General features: G+C 38.9%; 1 protein-coding gene across 1 annotated transcript; it reads right to left on the bottom strand.

Moving 5' to 3' along the window:
* Positions 1–10,737: 10,737 nt before the first annotated feature.
* On the bottom strand, positions 10,738–14,072 carry LOC306842989 (extracellular calcium-sensing receptor-like; the record flags this gene model as incomplete). The annotated part of the gene is made up of 6 exons (XM_079374243.1): positions 10,738–11,651; positions 11,811–11,934; positions 12,030–12,257; positions 12,523–13,278; positions 13,394–13,682; positions 13,864–14,072. The coding sequence occupies 6 exons, from the start codon at positions 14,070–14,072 to the stop codon at positions 10,738–10,740; spliced, it is 2,520 nt and encodes an 839-aa protein (XP_079230369.1).
* Between the last annotated feature and the right edge of the window lie 5,135 nt (positions 14,073–19,207).

Below are 19,207 nucleotides of genomic sequence, written 5' to 3'. Positions count from 1 at the left end.
TCCATGTGTTAAAACAGCATCAAAACTGTGTAACGTTATGGAATAAAATGTCAATAAAATGTGCGCACACACTACACAACCTTGGAGGGTCCAGACACTTCCAATGCGGCGGCGTTGGTATTCTCGTTCCAGTTAGCGTCATTGAAACACAGCATCGAGAGTACCTTTTGATAGGGAACATCTCGGGTTACTTGACTGTAACCCCGTTCCCTGAAAAAGCAGGAACGAGATGCTGTGTCTCAATGCAGCACTGTGGACTTACCTGGATGTCCTTTCAGACAAAGGTGTAACCTGAAGGTGTGTCCGTTTCACGTCTATTTATAACCTCTCAGGTACATGTAATCAAATGACGTCACCTACTGAGGTTATTTAAGCCAATCCTTTGCATGTTTGACACACATGCTTCACAACCAGTCGAACAAAGAATGCTCTCATTAGCATTATTGCAATGCAGCATTTCGTTCCTGCTTTTTCAGGGAACAGGGTTAAAGTCAAGTAACCCAAGACGAACAAAACATTAAAAATAAGGGTTATGACTGGGCATGAGGTAGGATGCGTGTAAATATCGGAGCAGCTTTTCAACGGTGGAGAGAAACTCGGGGAAGGGCTCGAATTGGACGGAGAGGCTGCGTTGTGTCTTCTTGATAGGTGAGTAATGTTGATTTTGTATTGTTTCACACAACTTATCTTTGTTGGCTTTTGTTTGAATATGCTTGTGTCTTTGTTTGTTTCCGCGATCGTCATTATGCCAGGGTTGTGTACGTACGTGTGGGGCGGAGATATCAAAATAGGGGCGAGGTCATGTGAAGCATGTGTGAAATCACTTTGGGGCCTGCTGTTCTTTCCCAGTCTCTACATTGAGGTGTCGAAATCATGGAATATGCCATATTCAGTCTGGCTCTTTAGCCCCGGAATTAGACCATGCAAATATCAGGAGATTGAATAAGAAGGGTTTGCGAGATATCTTCATACTATGCCTCTGTTGCAGGCATACCAGGCTGACCTAATAAAAGACCTTGATGAGGGACTGAACCCAAGAACTGCACTGGACTACAGATTTGTCTCTTTGGGCCACTAAGAAAATAGCCAGAGCCACCAGTCATTCTATAGCAACCCTTGCGGCCACAGTGAGGCATCTCTTGTTGAACTCTGGTTGAGAGGCATCTTTGGTCCGACATCAGAGAGAAGGAAAAGTTATTTCTCCTGGACACTCCGCTTATGCTTTCTGACCTGTTCAGCAAGTCACCTCAGTTGTTGACAAGTTTCAGGAGGCTAAAAAGCAGGTGGCATCATTACAGCACTACCCCCTTCGCTGGCCTCAGGTCTCAGGGCTGCTGGGTGGGAGCAGCCCCAGCTGTCATACAGCTCCTCACATAACGCTTCACAGAATCAGAGTGTCGTTTCCCGAGCATCCAATTTTAGATCTGCGTCAGCTGAATCACTCTGTCAAATCACTCTGGAGCAGGCATCTACTTCCTTGCCCTACGTTTCTGACCCTACTGGATCAGATCGTTCTGACGTTACGGTAACTGTTCATTGCGCTCAAGGTAAGCGTGAAAATCTGCATGGTACAACCCTCAGTGCATACAAAAGCAGCATAAACCCTGCTTTGAAAAAACACCGCAAACTGAACTTTTTTAAAACCGTCAGTCACTCTCGACTGATCTGGGATCGACAACTCAAACCTAGAGGTCTCTTTGGAGGGCATATGAACATCCGTAGCCTCACCCCAAAGTCTGAACAAATACATCATCTTCTCACTGACTCTAACTTAGACTTTTTAGGCCTGTCTGAATCGTGGTTACATCATAACTCTCCGTCTGCTGCATTATATGTACCAGGGTATAATATCTTTAGACGGGACAGATCTGAGGGAAGAGGGGGAGGGGTCATGATGTATATAAAAGATCATATTAACTGTCATCAGATATGTTGGCCTTTTGACCACAATTTGGAGTGTATTGGGTTGAATATAGTGCTCTCATCTGAAATGTCTTTTGTGCTCATTGTTGTATATCGTCCACCTTCCTCTAATGACTTTTTTATCACTTTTAAAAAGCTACTTCAAGCTTGTGATTTTAAAACTGAGGTAATATTACTTGGTGATCTAAACTGTAATTGGCTAAATAAGACTAATAGGAAACCTCTTAAGCAGATCACAGACAGTCTGGATTTTACCCAATTGTTGGAAGGTCCTACTAGAATAACCACATCATCTCAGACACAGATAGACTTAATTTTCAGTAACAAGCCTGAACGAATTGTAAAAACATTAAATTTTATTACTGGACTGTCTGACCATAATCTGACATTACTGTCAAGAAAACTTACAAAAAAGCGCTTTCATCATTCAAAAAAACTTGTGGAGCAACTCAGGATTCCAAAAAATGAAATGAATAATTTTCAAAGGGCAGTACAGCAGACTAAATGGACAAATATATTTACTGGGATTAACATAGAAGAAGTTAGTAAGATGTTTGCCACCAAGCTACAAAGTCTAGTTAAGGAGTTCACTAGAAAGGTAAAAGGAAAGAAAAAAACAAACGCACTCCCTTGGCTTAATACTGAAATATTTAATCTGATGAAGGAAAGAGACTCTGCTTTAAAAAGATCATTAAAAACCAAGTTACATAGTGATAGGCATAGGTTCACTTCATTACGTAATCAAGTAGTTAAAATGATCAGAAAAGCTAAAGCCAATTTTTTTATAACAATCATTAATGAGGGAAAGGGTAACACAAAGCTGATCTGGGAACAGATTAAGAATGTGATGGGAATTAGCCACAGGCTTAGAAATCGGTTAGAGTTGGACCTGAATGGTAAATTAATACAAGATCCAGTACAAATAGCTGTAGCTTTTAATGAATACTTTATTAATTCTGTGGATGAAATCGCACATAATGTTTCCCTAACAACTGGAGATATTGTTGAAATAGATGAAAGCAAGCCTTCTTTTAGAATTCAACCTATCTCTGAAATTAAAACCCGGGTGTGGTGAGTGGGGCGGGGCCGAGAGCCGTGGGAACGGAGCGAGGCCGGTGGAGTTAATGATAATGAGCGACACCTGCGACACTCACCGGTCTCGAGTCCCACGGAGGAGCTCCGGAAGGATAAAAGGAGGAGTGACGACAGTGGAAGACGAGAGAGGACCAGGCCTGGATTTTATTTTGTGTTTGTGTGCGGCAGTCGTCCGTGAGGGGCTGCCGCTGTACTTTTACGTTTGTTTATTTGGTTATTAAATCGTTAAATGTTTGCCGGTTCCCGCCTCCTTCTTCCCGAATCTACGAACTTTGTTACATTGGTGCCGAAACCCGGGAAGAAGGAGGCGGGAACCGGCAAACATCCTTCCGGAGCTCCTCCGTGGGACTCGAGACCGGTGAGTGTCGCAGGTGTCGCTCATTATCATTAACTCCACCGGCCTCGCTCCGTTCCCACGGCTCTCGGCCCCGCCCCACTCACCACACCGGGCAATTATTAATTCTTTTAAAATTTCAACAGCAAAAGATATTTATGGAATGGATTCAAAAATGCTTAAATCTCTAAATGAATATCTAGCTTTTCCTATCACACAAATTGTTAACCAGTCAGTACTAGAGGGCATATTCCCAACTACCTGGAAGACTGCAATTGTAACTCCCATATTTAAGTCAAATGACCCTTTGAACATAGTTAACTACCGCCCAATCAGTATTTTACCTGTGGTTTCTAAGGTTGCTGAAAAATGTGTATCAGAGCAGCTTGTCTCTTTTTTAAATAACAGTCCATTTACTCTTCATCCGATGCAGTTTGGCTTTAGGGCCAATCACTCTGCAGAAACAGCTAACTGTTTCTTTCTAGAGACTGTTCGAGCAATGGTTGATAAGGGAGGTGTTGTTGGCGCTGTGTTCTTAGACCTTCGTAAAGCTTTTGACACAGTTAACCATCAGGTCCTTATTGCCAAACTCTCTACTTATCATTTTTCCCCTTCTGCAATTAAATGGTTTGAGTCATATTTAACTGGTAGAACTCAATACGTTTCTGTGAACAACCATCGTTCATTAGCTCTTAATTTATGCACAGGGGTACCACAAGGATCGATACTTGGCCCGCTTTTGTTTAGTCTATATATTAATGATCTGCCATTAGTTTGCCCTGATATTAATACATTAATGTATGCGGATGACACGGTAATTTATGTGCATGCCAAGACAAAACATCTGGCTGCTGCCAAATTGACCACAGCTATGGATCAGATCACCAATTGGCTAAATCGTTCATGCCTTCAACTAAATGTAGATAAAACTGTGGGAATGTTTTTCACCAAGAGACAATGTAACATTGTGTCAAATATAATAATATCAGGTCAAAACATTAGTATTGTGCCACAATTTAAGTATTTGGGCGTTATTATTGACTCCAATCTCTCCTTTAAAGCACATATTAAGAAAGTATGCAATAGGGTTAAGTTTAGCTTAGCTAATTTTAAATATATTAGAAATGTAATTACTTTTAATGCTGCTAAATTATTTATGGATGCCATGATTATGTCGCACCTAACATATTGTCTGACAAGCTGGGGACAAACTAATGGTTTATCATTAAAGCCATTAGTAATTCTTTATAAAAAAAAAACTTAAAGTACTGGACCAGAAGCCTAACAGTTCACATCATTGCATTATTCTTAATAAGCATAAACTGCTAAGCTGGGAAGATGTAATCAAATATAAAAATATCTGTCTGGTCTACAAAATTTTGCATAACATCGCTCCTGCTCCTCTTAACTCATTTATAATTCAACGTAACAATAGCAGTCAGATCACCAGAAGCAATACACGAGGTGACCTTCTAATCCCATTCAGCAAAAGCACATTTGGTCAATTATCATTTTCTGTTACAGCAATACAAAGCTGGAACTCATTGCCCACTATAATTAAAGACATACATATGTATTCTACTTTTACTATACACCTTAAAAACTGGCTGTCTGACAATTATAACTGCACACATCAATCTGACAGTTGTGCTGTGTAGTTGATGTGACATGGTCATGTTGCTGCCATTAGCTTTCTGCTGCCTGCTTCAATGTTAGGTCCTGTATGTGTTATTTTGTATGTTGATCTGTACTGTTTTAATGCATGAACTGCTCTTATGCCTTTGCAATTTGTGCTTGCTTGTTTGTGCTTGTCTTAATTGTGTTCCACACGCTTGTATGTTTTGCTTAGCCTTACTGTAATTGTAATGTATTTTATTTGATGTATGCCTTCTAACAACTGGCTAAACAACTAAACCACTCTAACAACTAAAGCTGCTCTTTTTAATAAAAGGGATTGTCCACATTATTATAAATCAAATCAAATCAAATAGTTAAAATGCAAGATGCTCTCATTGAAACAGATTGTGACTCAAATCAGTTCCAAGGACTGGTTTGTCACAATAGATCGGAGGCATACTTCCATGTTTCCATCCTTACACAACACAGGAAGTTCCTGAGGTTTTGTTCAGCACTCATATTGTTTTTCATTAAATTGCATTATATTTGTCCCAAATTAGAGTTAATGTGCCAGTAGAGAAGATGACCTCTCCAGATGCCTTGGGCTGGACGAAAATCTAAGACTACACCCCAGCCCATGAGGGAAGCGTCTGTTGTTAGCATCTTGCGACGATGACACATGCCTAGAGTGGGACTCAAAGTCAGAAACCGGGGATTCGACGTGTGCATCCATGCATTTTGTGTATGTGTGGGGTGACAAGGCTACGCTATGGTAAGCTTTGTAGTAATTTTAGAACTATTATTTTAATTTTTGCTCTTGGAAGTCGGGGCGTATTGATTCGCTATGTATGATTAATTGATATTAATCAAAACGTCCCACTTATACCTTATTAACGATACCTCATTAACGACTTGTCCAGCAAGCATTAAACCAGTATGTCTTAACAATTCAGATTATTCTCGTGGCCACAGTAATATAGAATTGATTAGGTAAATTTTGAGCATAGGTAATTTTTAGCATAGGTAACGCAATTGTCACAGATCGGCCAGGCTCCCCCATCAGGCAATCACAACAATCTGCAGCACCTGAATACTAATCACGAGCACCTGCACCTCATCACCACAGTCATCAAACCACCTATTTAAGCACACTCCACATTCACTCCAGCGTCCGATCTCATACCGACTACGTGGACCCTACTCTGGCAAGACTCTAGCTGAGTATACTGTTCAATAAACTGTTATGTGATTTTACTTACCTCAGTGTCCCGTCTGCATATATTACAGCAATATTTGGCAAATAGTTTCAGACTTGAAAATCACATAGCACCAGACAAAATATCTCTTTATAAATCAAAAGTTTATTTGCTACTCTACAATACTACTAAGCTAAAATAACACAAAACAAAATACGTACACACACAAATATTGCAGGCAAGGAACTTGAAGAAAGCTTAAACTAGCACTCTTTTGCCAGTTACTGAAACTTGCCCTAAGGTAGTTTCAAGCAGAGAACTTGTTTATCTTTGCTCTTATATTACTTCAACCAGTTTCCAGCAGAATTATGGAGAATTATTTGATTACTTGCTTTAAGTTGAGGTTGACAGCTGATCGGGTGTTTCTGCGCGGTCTCCGAGGGGTCTGAGGGAACCTCCGACTGATTGGCTGCTGATGTGTCATCGTTGCGTGATGTCACTGGGGATGCCTTCTTGAAATTGGTTGGTCACTCTGTGAATGAAGAATATATTCTAGCAGTCCCTATAAGTGTTTTAATCATACATTATGAAAAAGTCAACTTTCATCCACCCCAAATTATCGTTGCCGCAACTAGCTTTCATTCAAAATCAAACAACAGGTATTTGGCATACAGAAATTACATACATTAATTTTATATACTATATGGGTTAATGCATCGATTAACATGCTAACTTCTAAATAATCACACCCAGCATATGAAGGACAGGAGTTACAACGTTAGTATATATTGTCTATTGAGTATATTGTTTTAATAGAAATAGGAATAAAGGCATATCTTTTGGCAGAGAGTCAATAAAAGTTTGGGTGTTCTTTGCACAAGAAAAAAAACGCATTCCTTTGGAATGCAGGGAGGATGAAAGGGGAGCTGTCCGGGGGTCATGAGAGTGTCCCGTTGGGCATGTATCTGTGAGACTTCAATGCCCAGTCTCATCATAAAAACGTCTCTCCTGGTTGATACAATCATTGAATTGCATGTTAAGCAGTAAGGAGGTCGTGTCCAGATCCAGAGGTCTTTGTCCCGTTTCTGGTTGAATTATGTTTAAGTGATAAGAAAGCCACAGTAAAGTCCTGTTCTGGAATACATCCAGATGTTCCCTCAAATTTATCCTGGTTTTTAGAGGTCTCCTGAGATAAGGAGATTTAGGGCAGGAAATCGGCCAGCCAGTCAAATGCAGATGCTGGGAGGGGAAGTCTTAACTCCTGCTAAGTAATGTGCTGTCTTGAAATTATTTTGTGTGTGTCCTGCCCTACAAGGCATTACAGCTTCACCCCTGAAAACGAACCTCAGGAACTTCCTGTTGTTGCAAGATTTCTATGTGAAAGTATGCGTCTGTAACGTAATAAAACGTAATATGTAATTTAAAGCAAATAGATCAATTTAGCTCAAAGGGAATCATTCATGATTGTATAGGGAATTTGAACAGACTTACTGTTTTACAGCTGATCACTGAGGTGGCAGCGATTCATTGACCAAGCCATATAACATCAACTTTGCACTGGATATTAAAATCCAAAATATTGTGAAAACACTATTTAATAGCACAGTAACAAAATCGGCAGATTAAGACATTAACTTGTGAGCACAAAACACAAGATACTTCTCTTTTCAAGATAAATAAGATTTTATTTATATAAACCTAAGACATAAACTAATCTAACACATGAACACAAGCATTCACACATTCACACGTTGCATAAAGAGAGAGAGTGAGGAAAGGATGAGTTCAAGAGAATGAAAATGTGAAATCCCAAGTTTACAGCAATATGTGCTATTGCATAGACCTGAACAACCATCTATCACTTATTTAACCCTCGCATTGAGGGCTCAATGAGGCTAATATTTATATTAACTGCACCGATTCAGTTAGAACCTGGAGCGCGTTGCTAAGGGAATCCCTTGTGTCGTCGTCGTTGCAGGAAAAGGGGGTTCCCCGAAGTGGTTGATTGGTTGAGAGTTCAGTAGTCCTGAAGTGACATCTTGGCATTGGCTGCAGATGCGGAGTTGGTTTGGTTGAAGTTTGAAGCGAGTGCAGTCGGAACTGAACTTTGCAGCAAACTTACATTAGAGCACAAAACTCCACGGAAAGAAAAGAAACTAAAATAAAAAGAATAAGAATAAACCGATGTAACAAGACTAGGTGGGTTTTCTTCTCATCGTGGTGTCAAGTAGCCGCTGGCATGTAGGCCAGAGCATGCTCAGAGAGTGCAAATAGGCATCATCTAAACGCAGTGGCAAAAGTTGAAGCAAAAAGGAGCAGGGGAATAAGAGAAGAGTTTGATGGTGTCCTGAGTTTTTAAACTCGGCTTTCAGACCATCCCATCTGGATATCTTGACCAATTAGATACTGTCCTTGCTTGGGGTGTTGTTCTGTTCCTCCACCCAATCAATAAATCAACATGTTATCTGTTCAGTCAGAGGTCCTAACTTTAAAGGCTCTTGCAAAGTATACTTTTGAACATGATTTCTATAACAAGACTATGATGCATTTGACAAATAATTGATTGGAAGAAACATTTAAACCATGATTTTTCAAACTCATACATACCAAACACGCATCTGAATCCTTCAGCTATTCAATAGTGATTAAAAAAACAAAAAAACATAATATTTAATTAAAACATGATAATATAATGTGTGGGTTACAAACATAATATAGATTATTTCTATGCAGAGAAATAATTCATAAGTCCTTTTAAGATGATTTTTAGTGCATATGAAAATATTTTCTCTGTGTGGTTCTATGGAGAATAAGAGGCATGTTCTGTGACGACCAGAGAGAGGTTAAAAGGTCTCCTAAGGAATTCCAGTCTAAGTCTTTGTCTTGTATGTGTGTGGGAGAAAAGTCAATCTAAGGAAGCTCGTGATTTCAATCGTGGAACATGTGATGGCCATCTCTTTGACCATCAGTCTTGATTACGTGCACAAAATTTGACAGTCTTTTTCCAGAATTGGAATTATCAATAAGTGTTATTTTGTCTCAATGTTGCAAGCTGTTTTGTGAAAGAGGCTTGCTGGTTAGGCTTACTTAAGACTAGTTGGCGCAAGGATCTGGACAGATTTATGATGTCCTGTTGGACCTCTCTGGAATTTCAGCTTCTCATGTTTCCATGTTTTGAACGAATCTTAACTTTGTCTGATTCGGTCTCTGATATTCTACATGTCCTTGAGAAAAATTGCTTAGTGCACCTTTAATGTTATGGGTTTTTTTCATTTACGGTGTCAATATGGATTTTTTCTTGCAACTTACTTGGCTGACAGAAGCATTTCACAAAATTGTCAACATTTTCAAACAGTAAAAAAAGTCATTTAAAGTAAAAGTAAAGTAATTTTAATCCAATTGTATAAATAATTGTTTAAATAACTCTTGAGTAAATATATTTTGTACTCCGCTTTCCCTATCAATACAGAGCAAGTTTTTTTTTTTTTTTTATATATATCAAGAGATAAAAAGACAAACATCTAAGAGATTTTGGGACTTCTTTTATTCTGGGTTTCTTTATAGACTTTGTCAGGGTCCATTAGCACATTATGTACAAATAAAACCATGTGGCCAATCATTTATGTGTCAAAGCTTTTAGTGATGTCACTGCCTGTTCTTATCTAAGAAATGACTTTACAAGCACACTATGGCTGTCAAAACAAAACAGAAAAAAAATAATAATAATATTCGTCGATTTAAAAATAAAATTCCACATTCAAATACAGAAATGTTGCATTCGAATTTTAGGTGTGTGTCAGGCAGCCTTATCAGTGGCACACAAAATGTGATGATGATCTGAGTGTTGTTGCTTTTTAATGTTTTTGTTAGCCTATCCAGTTGAACCCACAAGTTGCACAAGTTGCATTGTTCATTCAAAATATTGCAGGAAAACAAGAACATCAATGCAGAGAAGATCATGTTTACAGTAAAACTGAAACCAAGCCATTCACACAGAATGCATATTTTGCACATTTTCAAGAGGGACATCTATCACCGTTGCACTTGCGTCTCGCACAAGAGAGCCGTATGTTTAAATATCCATGTAAAATGAATGCAAGTTCAACATTTAAAAAACATGTCTCCAGACTTTATGCCATTTTTTCCCATCCCACTGCATCTCAAATTTTTAAATTAAAAATATACTCTGTGTGATTGGCCTTCGTCCCTTTGTATTAAACTATGCATACATGATGCTGTTTTGTTCATAATTGTTTAAGCAACTTAATTATATTTGGTTTATAAACATTATGTATTGTTTCACAGATAGTCATACTATTTTATTGCTTTAATAAACATGCATTAGTAATATTTTTTTGATGCGCCCCCAGGAGAGAAGCCAACCCCAAAAAAAAAAACAATAAGTAAATAAATAAAATAAATAAATAAATAAAATTGTGCCTTTAAATTTGAATATTGATAATATTTAAGTGCAACATTTGAATTTAGTTTTTCAGCAATTTTGACAGCCCTAGCGCATACCACTATAATATCAATTTTTAAACATATACAAAATGTATGCTATTGTCTCTTTCAATATGACTTAGGCAGGACTTTTCCCATCATATGCTTTTTTTTATTTTGTTCAGGCTTGAATAGGATAATGTAACATTTTGGTGCAAATATGCAAAATAGTAAACCAAAGCTTGAGGCTAAAATCGCAAATATCTCCACAGCTACGGTGAATTTTCCAGGAGAACTGACATAAGCTGGGATAAAGGTGATCCATACAGCACAGAATATGAGCATGCTGAATGTGATGAATTTGGCTTCATTGAAGTTATCAGGCAGTGTGCGAGCTAGAAAAGCCAGAATGAAGCACAGAACAGCCAGTAGGCCAATGTAACCGAGAACAGCCCAGAAACCTATAATAGAACCCAGACTACACTCAAGAATTACCTTTTCCTTATAATATTTCAAATTTTTGTAGGGAAATGGAGGAAATAATGATAGCCAAAGTACACAGATAAGAACCTGTATAAGTGTAAAGGCAAGAACACTGAGTCGTTGTTGTGCAGGCCCAAACCATTTCATGACATTACTTCCTGGAAGTGTAGCCTTGAAGGCCATTAAGACCACTATAGTTTTCCCCAGAACACAGGAGATACAGAGGACAAAAGTGATCCCAAATGCTGTGTGACGCAACATACAGGACCACTCAGTGGGCCGACCAATGAAAGTAAGAGAACAGAGAAAACACAGAGTCAATGAGAAGAGCAGCAGGAAGCTCAGTTCTGAGTTGTTGGCTTTTACTATGGGGGTGTCCTTCTTACTGTAAAACAGAATGGCGACCATCATAGTTAATCCAACTCCAAACAGTGAGAAAAAGATTAGCACTATACCCATAACTTCTGTGAATGACAGAAATTCTACAGCCTTTAAGACACATTTATTTTTCTCAGCATTAGACCAGTATTCCCCTGGACACTGCTTGCAGTTATTTGAATCTGGAATAGAAGTTTTGATCACTATAGTTACAAACAAAAGCAAGATTATTATGTTACATGTGAACTGTTTGTTAAGACATGCAGAAATCACAAAAGAAGGAAAAACAAAGAAGGAAATAACCAGTTTTCTTTGACACTGTGAGATGGGCTGAAGATTACCTGTCTCATTATTGATTTCTCCTTCGGCACATGGAATACAATCATAACAACAGACAGGTCTTCCTTTCTGTGTAGCCTTCCTAGTGCCTGGAGGGCAATTCTCACTGCACACAGACCTTGGCTTCTACATTGAAAAATTACATTGCACATAACTATTTGTTTATCCTTTGTTCATGTCCCAGTTTCAACTAAATCTTTACAATAAATAGTGTCATTTACCTCCAGCTGTCCTCCAACCCAGATTATGTTTTCAGTTTTGAGCACAAAGCGTTGGTCTGGAGGCAGTGAGGCATCATAGTATCCCACTGGTTTAAATTGGACTGATCCATCAGAGTCCTGCTGCCAGTTTACGATTTCATATTGGGCTACTATGCCACCAGTGCTGTCAAACCACACACGATCACCCATCTTTACAGTGAAATTTACGTTTTTTAGAGCCTCAACCACCTATTGTGGACACATGTAAACAGGAATGTGTTATTCCAGTGGTTATTAATCTGCACATTTTGCATGTCTGCCTTATTTAACAGACCTGATTCAGATCATCAGCTATTAGGAAAGAGCTCCATAAACTGATCTGAATGTGTCAGATAAGGGAGACATACAAAATGTGCAGAGCTGGGGGACACAGGACCAGGATTAAGAACCACTGGGTTATTTTTTTGGTCTTACTTTCTACTTGTCTACCACTCTCTTTTTTAAATGTTATTACCTGCTGTGCTTGTATTTTCACGTCTTTTTCACAACCCTTCATGTCTTTGCACTTGAGTAGACTGTGCAGTGAATGAGCCACAGCATAAACTGCTTTGTAGACATTGCTTGCATATCTTTGTTCAGGCACATCTTCATTGTAGTTTTTCAGCACAAGCAGATCTTGATATACATTGCAACTTAATGCGTATTGAGAGGAATTTCTCTCAGTCCGTAAGCATGGAAAAGTTGTATTCCAGAATGCTTTTATAACATAATCCGAAAAACCTTCAATATCAACTTTTCTCACTGCAAACCCCAATGACCCTCCCAGCACATGAAAACTGTTTGGAGTGATCAAACTCTTTGCAGTTATCCATGACTCGACACCAATCATTTGGAGGCCTGTAATGTTTTCAGTATTTAGCTGCTTGAGTAGGTTGTACATTTCAGAAGTAGTAAGAAATGCAATAATCACTTTTGCTGTGCTTTTTTTAATTGTCTCTACCACTTTTTGGAGTTTGTCAGGCTCTGTTCGGTAGAATTTCACAGAGTACTCCACACAGATCCCCTCTTCCTGGGCTGTATTCAGAAATATGGCCATACCATTGTTTCCATAGTCATTGTCACTGTTCACAGCTCCCACCCAAGTCCAGCCGAAGTGCTTGACTATATAAGCAAGTGCTCTGCTCTGGTGGTAGTCACTAGCAATAGTTCTAAAGAAAGAAGGATAATCTTTCCTTTTACTGAGACATTCACATGAAGCGGAGTGACTTATCTGAAAAACAACAACAATAATAATACATAAATAAATATATCAATAAAAACCAGGATACAGTGATTAAATACATCATTAGTAATTATTTCAGGTTTTTACGGTTATTGCTCCTTACCACAGGAATTTTAAAAGGTCCTGTAGTTCTGGAAAGAATCACTGTAGCAGAAGACTCAGTTTCTCCTATGATTGCATGTATAGGAGATTGTCCATTGCATATTTCCCCAACTACAGACACATGACCATTCAACAATGCCATAATTGCACTTATGGTAGACAGTCTTGAACCACAACTATCATAGATTTGGTAGCCAATGGAAACATTTGGGAGCAAACTTTCACTTCGATTAATCTCATCAATGGCAAAACTCATTGTCTGAGCCATCCGAAAACCTCTTAGATTCACACTGTGAAAACATAAAATAGCAATTTTACAATTTTTTTATTTTTAATTTTTTTCATTTTACATGGTGTTCATACATTGAACACCATAACATTCCAGATATTATGATAGGGTATATTTGTCTTTCTTTTTATCTGGTTGTATTAAATATATTATCTGCTCCAATTGTTTTCAGTGTAACAAACCTGGAGCATGATAGCAGCTGAGGTTTTTTTGTAAACTCAAATGAAGGTAATGTCTCTATGCTCCGGATTGGAAAAAGTGCTCCAATAGTTACATCTCCATCCTTGGATAACAGTGGATACTTTGAGTCTCCCATTAATTGGCAAAGAGACTTTTCTGCTTTTGTATGAAGTTGATGGAAAAGCAGGAGTTTGTAAATAAAGAGAAGCATCTCAAAGGTTGGGCTTAACTGCAGATGTCAAATGCAATGAACCCAATACAGTATGTGCACTTTTATAGACAAAATTCATATGGATGAATGAGTGTGAACGTAGCCAATGACCTCATAGGGTGGTACGTAAGGCAGTTCAAACGAGGTGGAGTCCAGCTAATTTGAAAGGATCCGATTTTCTGAAATTATTAGATAACAGTAAATTGTAAAACTTTTTAAACTGAAATATTCAGTTTGTTGTAAACTTTGATTTAGATCTTAGTTTAGATCTGTAGTTTCTATTTGGTCTTTAAAAAAAAACCCTTCTCAATACCTCTTACAATGTCTTGGTTTTGTTTTGTTTTGATACTGTTATGCTTGCTCACTTGGTTGCTTGTTTATGTGTGAAGGCAGATTTTCACATCATTAAGTACATCACTTGCTATATGAAACATGCATTAGGTAATGCTTCTGTTTGTTCTGTTTTCAGTAAATTGTAATTATGGTCTCTTGAAGCATCTTGGAGACGTTGCCACAGTTCTTCTTGATTTAGTCTCTCTCAGGTTGTTCTGTTTCTTCATGTCATTCCAGATAGACTGGATGTTGATGAGATCAGATCTCTGTGTGGAGCAATCTCACTGGATTATTACGATTAATGGCAAAATGAATGTTTGGAAATATAAACGTGCTGACTTGACTAGCTATAAATAGTAGCCTATATCGCCAATGCCTGCAGAAAGTGTAATAAAGTGTGTGTTTACAAATAATGAAAACATAAATGGGTTTTCCAAGTAATTTTTACTAATTATTTGTGTGAATTATATTTTAAAGTGATATTCTAATATAAATAGGCTATTTTATGTATTAAACTATCAGACACCATCAGAAAAGAAATCTGGCCGTGGTGTTTAACTACAGAATGTTGTTCCTTTCGGCACCTGGTTCTACTCCTTGTTACAAGTATGGTAGAACCATCACCTCTAGCACAAAAGACTGCTTTGTAAGTAATCTTCCTGATTTATCTCAATTCCTCAGTCAAGTCAAGTCACCTTTATTTATATAGCGCTTTTAACGATACAGATTGTGTCAAAGCACTTAACAGTATCAAATTGGAGGATAGAGTGTCAGTAATGTATAATAATAACCTTGGGTGAAACCAGGCTCAGTCGGGGGGCCAGGATATTATTGTTTATTTATGGTTTTAATTAAAATTTTAAATGTATAAATGTATTATATTTCTATTTTTATAGATTTGGGAAAACAAAACTAGAGGTATTTCATATAGCCTGGCAGGAAAATACCCTATCCGACAGAAAAGCATTAAAAACTGCCAGATCTGATTACTTTTCGTCTCTTCTAGAAGAAAAAAAAACATAACCCCTGGTATTTATTTAATACAGTCACTAAATTAACGAAAAATAAAGCATCAACAGGTGTTGGCATTTCCCAAGAGCACAGCAGTAATGACTTTTATGAACTCCTTTACTTCCAAAATCGATTCTATCAGAGATAAAATTGTAACCATGCAGCCGTCAGCTACAGTATCGCATCAGATAGTGCACTATAGATCCCCTGAGGAACAATTCCACTCATTCTCTACTATAGGAGAGAATTGTATAAATTTGTTAAATCATCTAAACCAACAACATGTATGTTAGACCCTATTCCATCTAAACTACTAAAAGAGCTGCTTCCAGAAGTCATAGATCGTCTTTTGGCTATTATTAATTCATCACTGTCATTAGGATATGTCCCCAAAACCTTCAAATTGGCTGTTATTAAGCCTCTTATTAAAAAACCACAACTTGACCCCAAAGATCTAGTTAATTACAGACCGATCTCAAATCTCCCTTTTCTGTCAAAGATACTAGAAAAGGTAGTATCCTCGCAATTATATTCCTTCTTAGAGAAAAAAATTATTTGTGAGGAATTCCAGTCAGGATTTAGACCGTATCATACTGAGACTGCTCTCATTAGAGTTGCAAATGACCTGCTTCTATCATCTCATCATGGTTGTATCTCTTTATTAGTTCTACTGGATCTTAGCGCTGCGTTCGACACTATCGACCACAACATTCTTTTAAATAGACTAGAACACTTTGTTGGCATTAGTGGAAGTGCATTAGCATGGTTCAAATCGTACTTATCTTAACGCCAACAGTTCGTAGCAGTGAATGAAGAGGTATCATATCGATCACAAGTGCAGTAATGGAATACCTCAAGGCTCAATACTAGAGCCATTACTTTTCACGCTTTACATGTTACCCTTGGGAGATATTATCAGGAGACATGGTGTTAGCTTTCACTGTTATGCTGATGATACTCAGCTCTATATCTCTTCGCGGCCCATGAAACACACCAAATTGAGAAACTAACGGAATGCATAGTCGATATAAAAAACTGGATGACGAGTAACTTCTTACTGCTAAATTCTGAAAAAACAGAGGTGTTAATTATCAGACCTAAAAACCACACCTGTAATAACCTGAAACACTATCTAACACTTGACGGCTGCTCTGGCAATTCTTCTTCATCAGTTAGGAACCTAGGTGTGTTGTTTGATAGCAATTTTTCATTTGAAAGCCATGTTTCTTGCATCTTTAAAACTGTGTTTTTCCATCTACTGCATCTACTAGAACCAGGAAGTACGACCATATTAGCCCGGTTCTGTCAACACTGCATTGGCTCCCTATCAAACATCGTATAGATTTGAAAATCTTGTTAATTACTTATAAAGCTCTGAATGGCTTAGCTCCTCAGTACTTGAGCGAGCTCTTATCACGTTTTAGTCCTCCACGTCTGCTGCGTTCTCAAAACTCTGGCCATTTGATAATACCTAGAATATCAAAATCGACTGCGGGCAGCAGATCCTTTTCCTATTTAGCATCCAAACTCTGGAACAATCTGAATACTGTTCGGGTGGCAGACACACTCTGCCAGTTTAAATCTAGATTAAAGACACATTTATTTAACCTGGTTTACACATAACACACTAAAATGCTTCTATTATTAAAATCCGTTAAAGGATTATTAGGCTGCATTAATTAGATCAACCGGAACCGGGGACACTCCCCATAACACATGATGTACTTGTTACATCATAAGAAGAATGGCATGTACGCTAATATTTGTCTGTTTCTATTCTGTTTCTCAGTCCGTGTCCGGATCAGATGGTGGATCGGCGCCGGACACCAGGATGAGCCCCAGGGACATATCCCCAGTGAAGACCTCAACTTAAAATACAATAAAACTTAAAATAAAACAAATAACTAAAAATATAATAAAATACCAAACTACATAATACTATTATTGTTAGAAATTGCAACAATATAAAAATAGAAATATAATACATTTATGCATTTAAAATTTTAACTAAAACAATACGTATACAATAAATAAACAATAATATCCTTGCCACTGTCGCCTCTGGCTTGCTCAGTTGGGGAGACTTAATTTCTAGTGAATATCATCAATTTGATTTCACAAATACTATTTAAACTAAACTGAGCTAGACAATGACATCTCTGAATTCAATAATGAAATGCCTTTAACTGAAAATTTAATGTTTAATCTTATTATTATACATTACTGACACTCTAGCCTCCAATTTGATACCGTTAAGTGCTTTGACACAATCTGTATTGTTAAAAGTGCTATATAAATAAAGGTGAATTGACTTTACTTGACTTGACCTGGTGGATATTGTGTGAAGCACAACAATGTTTTAAAAAATCTGGAAAGTGGCCTGCAGGGAGCTCTGTGATTTAAGTGTGGCGAAACGCTTGCTCCCACGTGATAAAACATGCATTCTTAATAGCTTCATCTCAGCTGGAGTGACAGGCTCAATTGCATCCTTCGCCAGCAGGACCGCAATCTCCTTGAACAGGATGGCGGCCTCAGACTGCCATCAAAGTCTCGAGAATGCCGCTGAATCTGGGGGGGTAGCCTGCCGAACTGAATCACGTAGCCGAGACTAATTGTCCGAATGAGCCAATGGGATGGGGTTGGGTAGTGCTAGCCACGGACCCAAGTGGCACTAAAGGGACAATCGACACACCCGTGGTGGTGCAGTGTTGGGGAATCCTACTGGTCGGCCCAGAAGGCTTAGCATCCTAAGTCACATGGACAGGATTTCGGTGTCCCCGGAGGGACTGGCTAGCAACGCGTGAGGAAGCGGTGCATTCTCAAAACACCATCTCTTGGCCACTGGCGATAGGGTGCATCGTAGGTGAAAGTGAGGAAGTGGTTGCAGGAAGCATGCCTCGGTGTTGCTTCAGCACAGGATGGGGCTGCTGTGGAAGACAGGAGGGCGCCCACGGCGATGAGCAGACTGTTGGCTGACCCTCAATGGAATGGTGGCAGATGATTACGTCGGGGCAAGATGTGCTTGATGGCCTCAGTCTGCTTCTGTACTGCCGATAACTGCTTGGCAAAGTCCTTGACACAGTCGCCAAACAGGCCAGCCTGGGAGATGGGAGCATCAAGAAAGAGGACTTTGCAAATGTCTCTCATCTCGACCAGGTTGAGCCAGAGATGACACTGTTGGACCACAAAATTGGACATCACCTCCTCGAGGGGCCGCACCGTGAGTCAGTCACCATACACAGCTTCTACATCAATCTCGGGTCAGTATTACCCTTGTGCATTTGTTTAAGTGCCTTGGCTTGGTGGACCTACAGTATTGCCATGGCATGCAAGACAGAGCCTGGCCTGGCCTGCAGCACTGTAAGCTTTGGCAGCAAGTGTTGACGTCAGCTTATAGGCTTTGGAGGGGAAGTGCCAAGTCAAGTCACTATTATTTGTACAGTATAGTGTTTTTAATAATGCTGTGGCGAGGGGGAGGTGGTTCAGCGGAGTCTGCAGCGGGAGAGAGCATTGGGAGACGAGCGGGGAGAAAGTAGGTCAAGTGCAAAATGATGAACACCTGTGTCTGATTGCAGTGACTGGCGTGGAGAGACCGCTTAAGAAGCTTGGGGAGAGCTTCACGGGGAGAGAGAGACCGTGGAGACTCGTGTGCTGTACTGCCCTGTATTCCAAGAGAAAGGCTGGAAACTGCGTGTATCAGAAAGCTGCGCTTTTGAGAATTGTGCCATTGTGGCAACCTTTACTTTTGTGCTTTCTTTATTTCTGAATAAAAACCACACGAGCCTCCTACG

Source organism: Barbus barbus, assembly GCF_936440315.1.
Source record: "Barbus barbus genome assembly, chromosome: 23".
NCBI lineage: Eukaryota > Metazoa > Chordata > Actinopteri > Cypriniformes > Cyprinidae > Barbus > Barbus barbus.
This window is presented reverse-complemented; position numbering and strand designations above follow the sequence as displayed.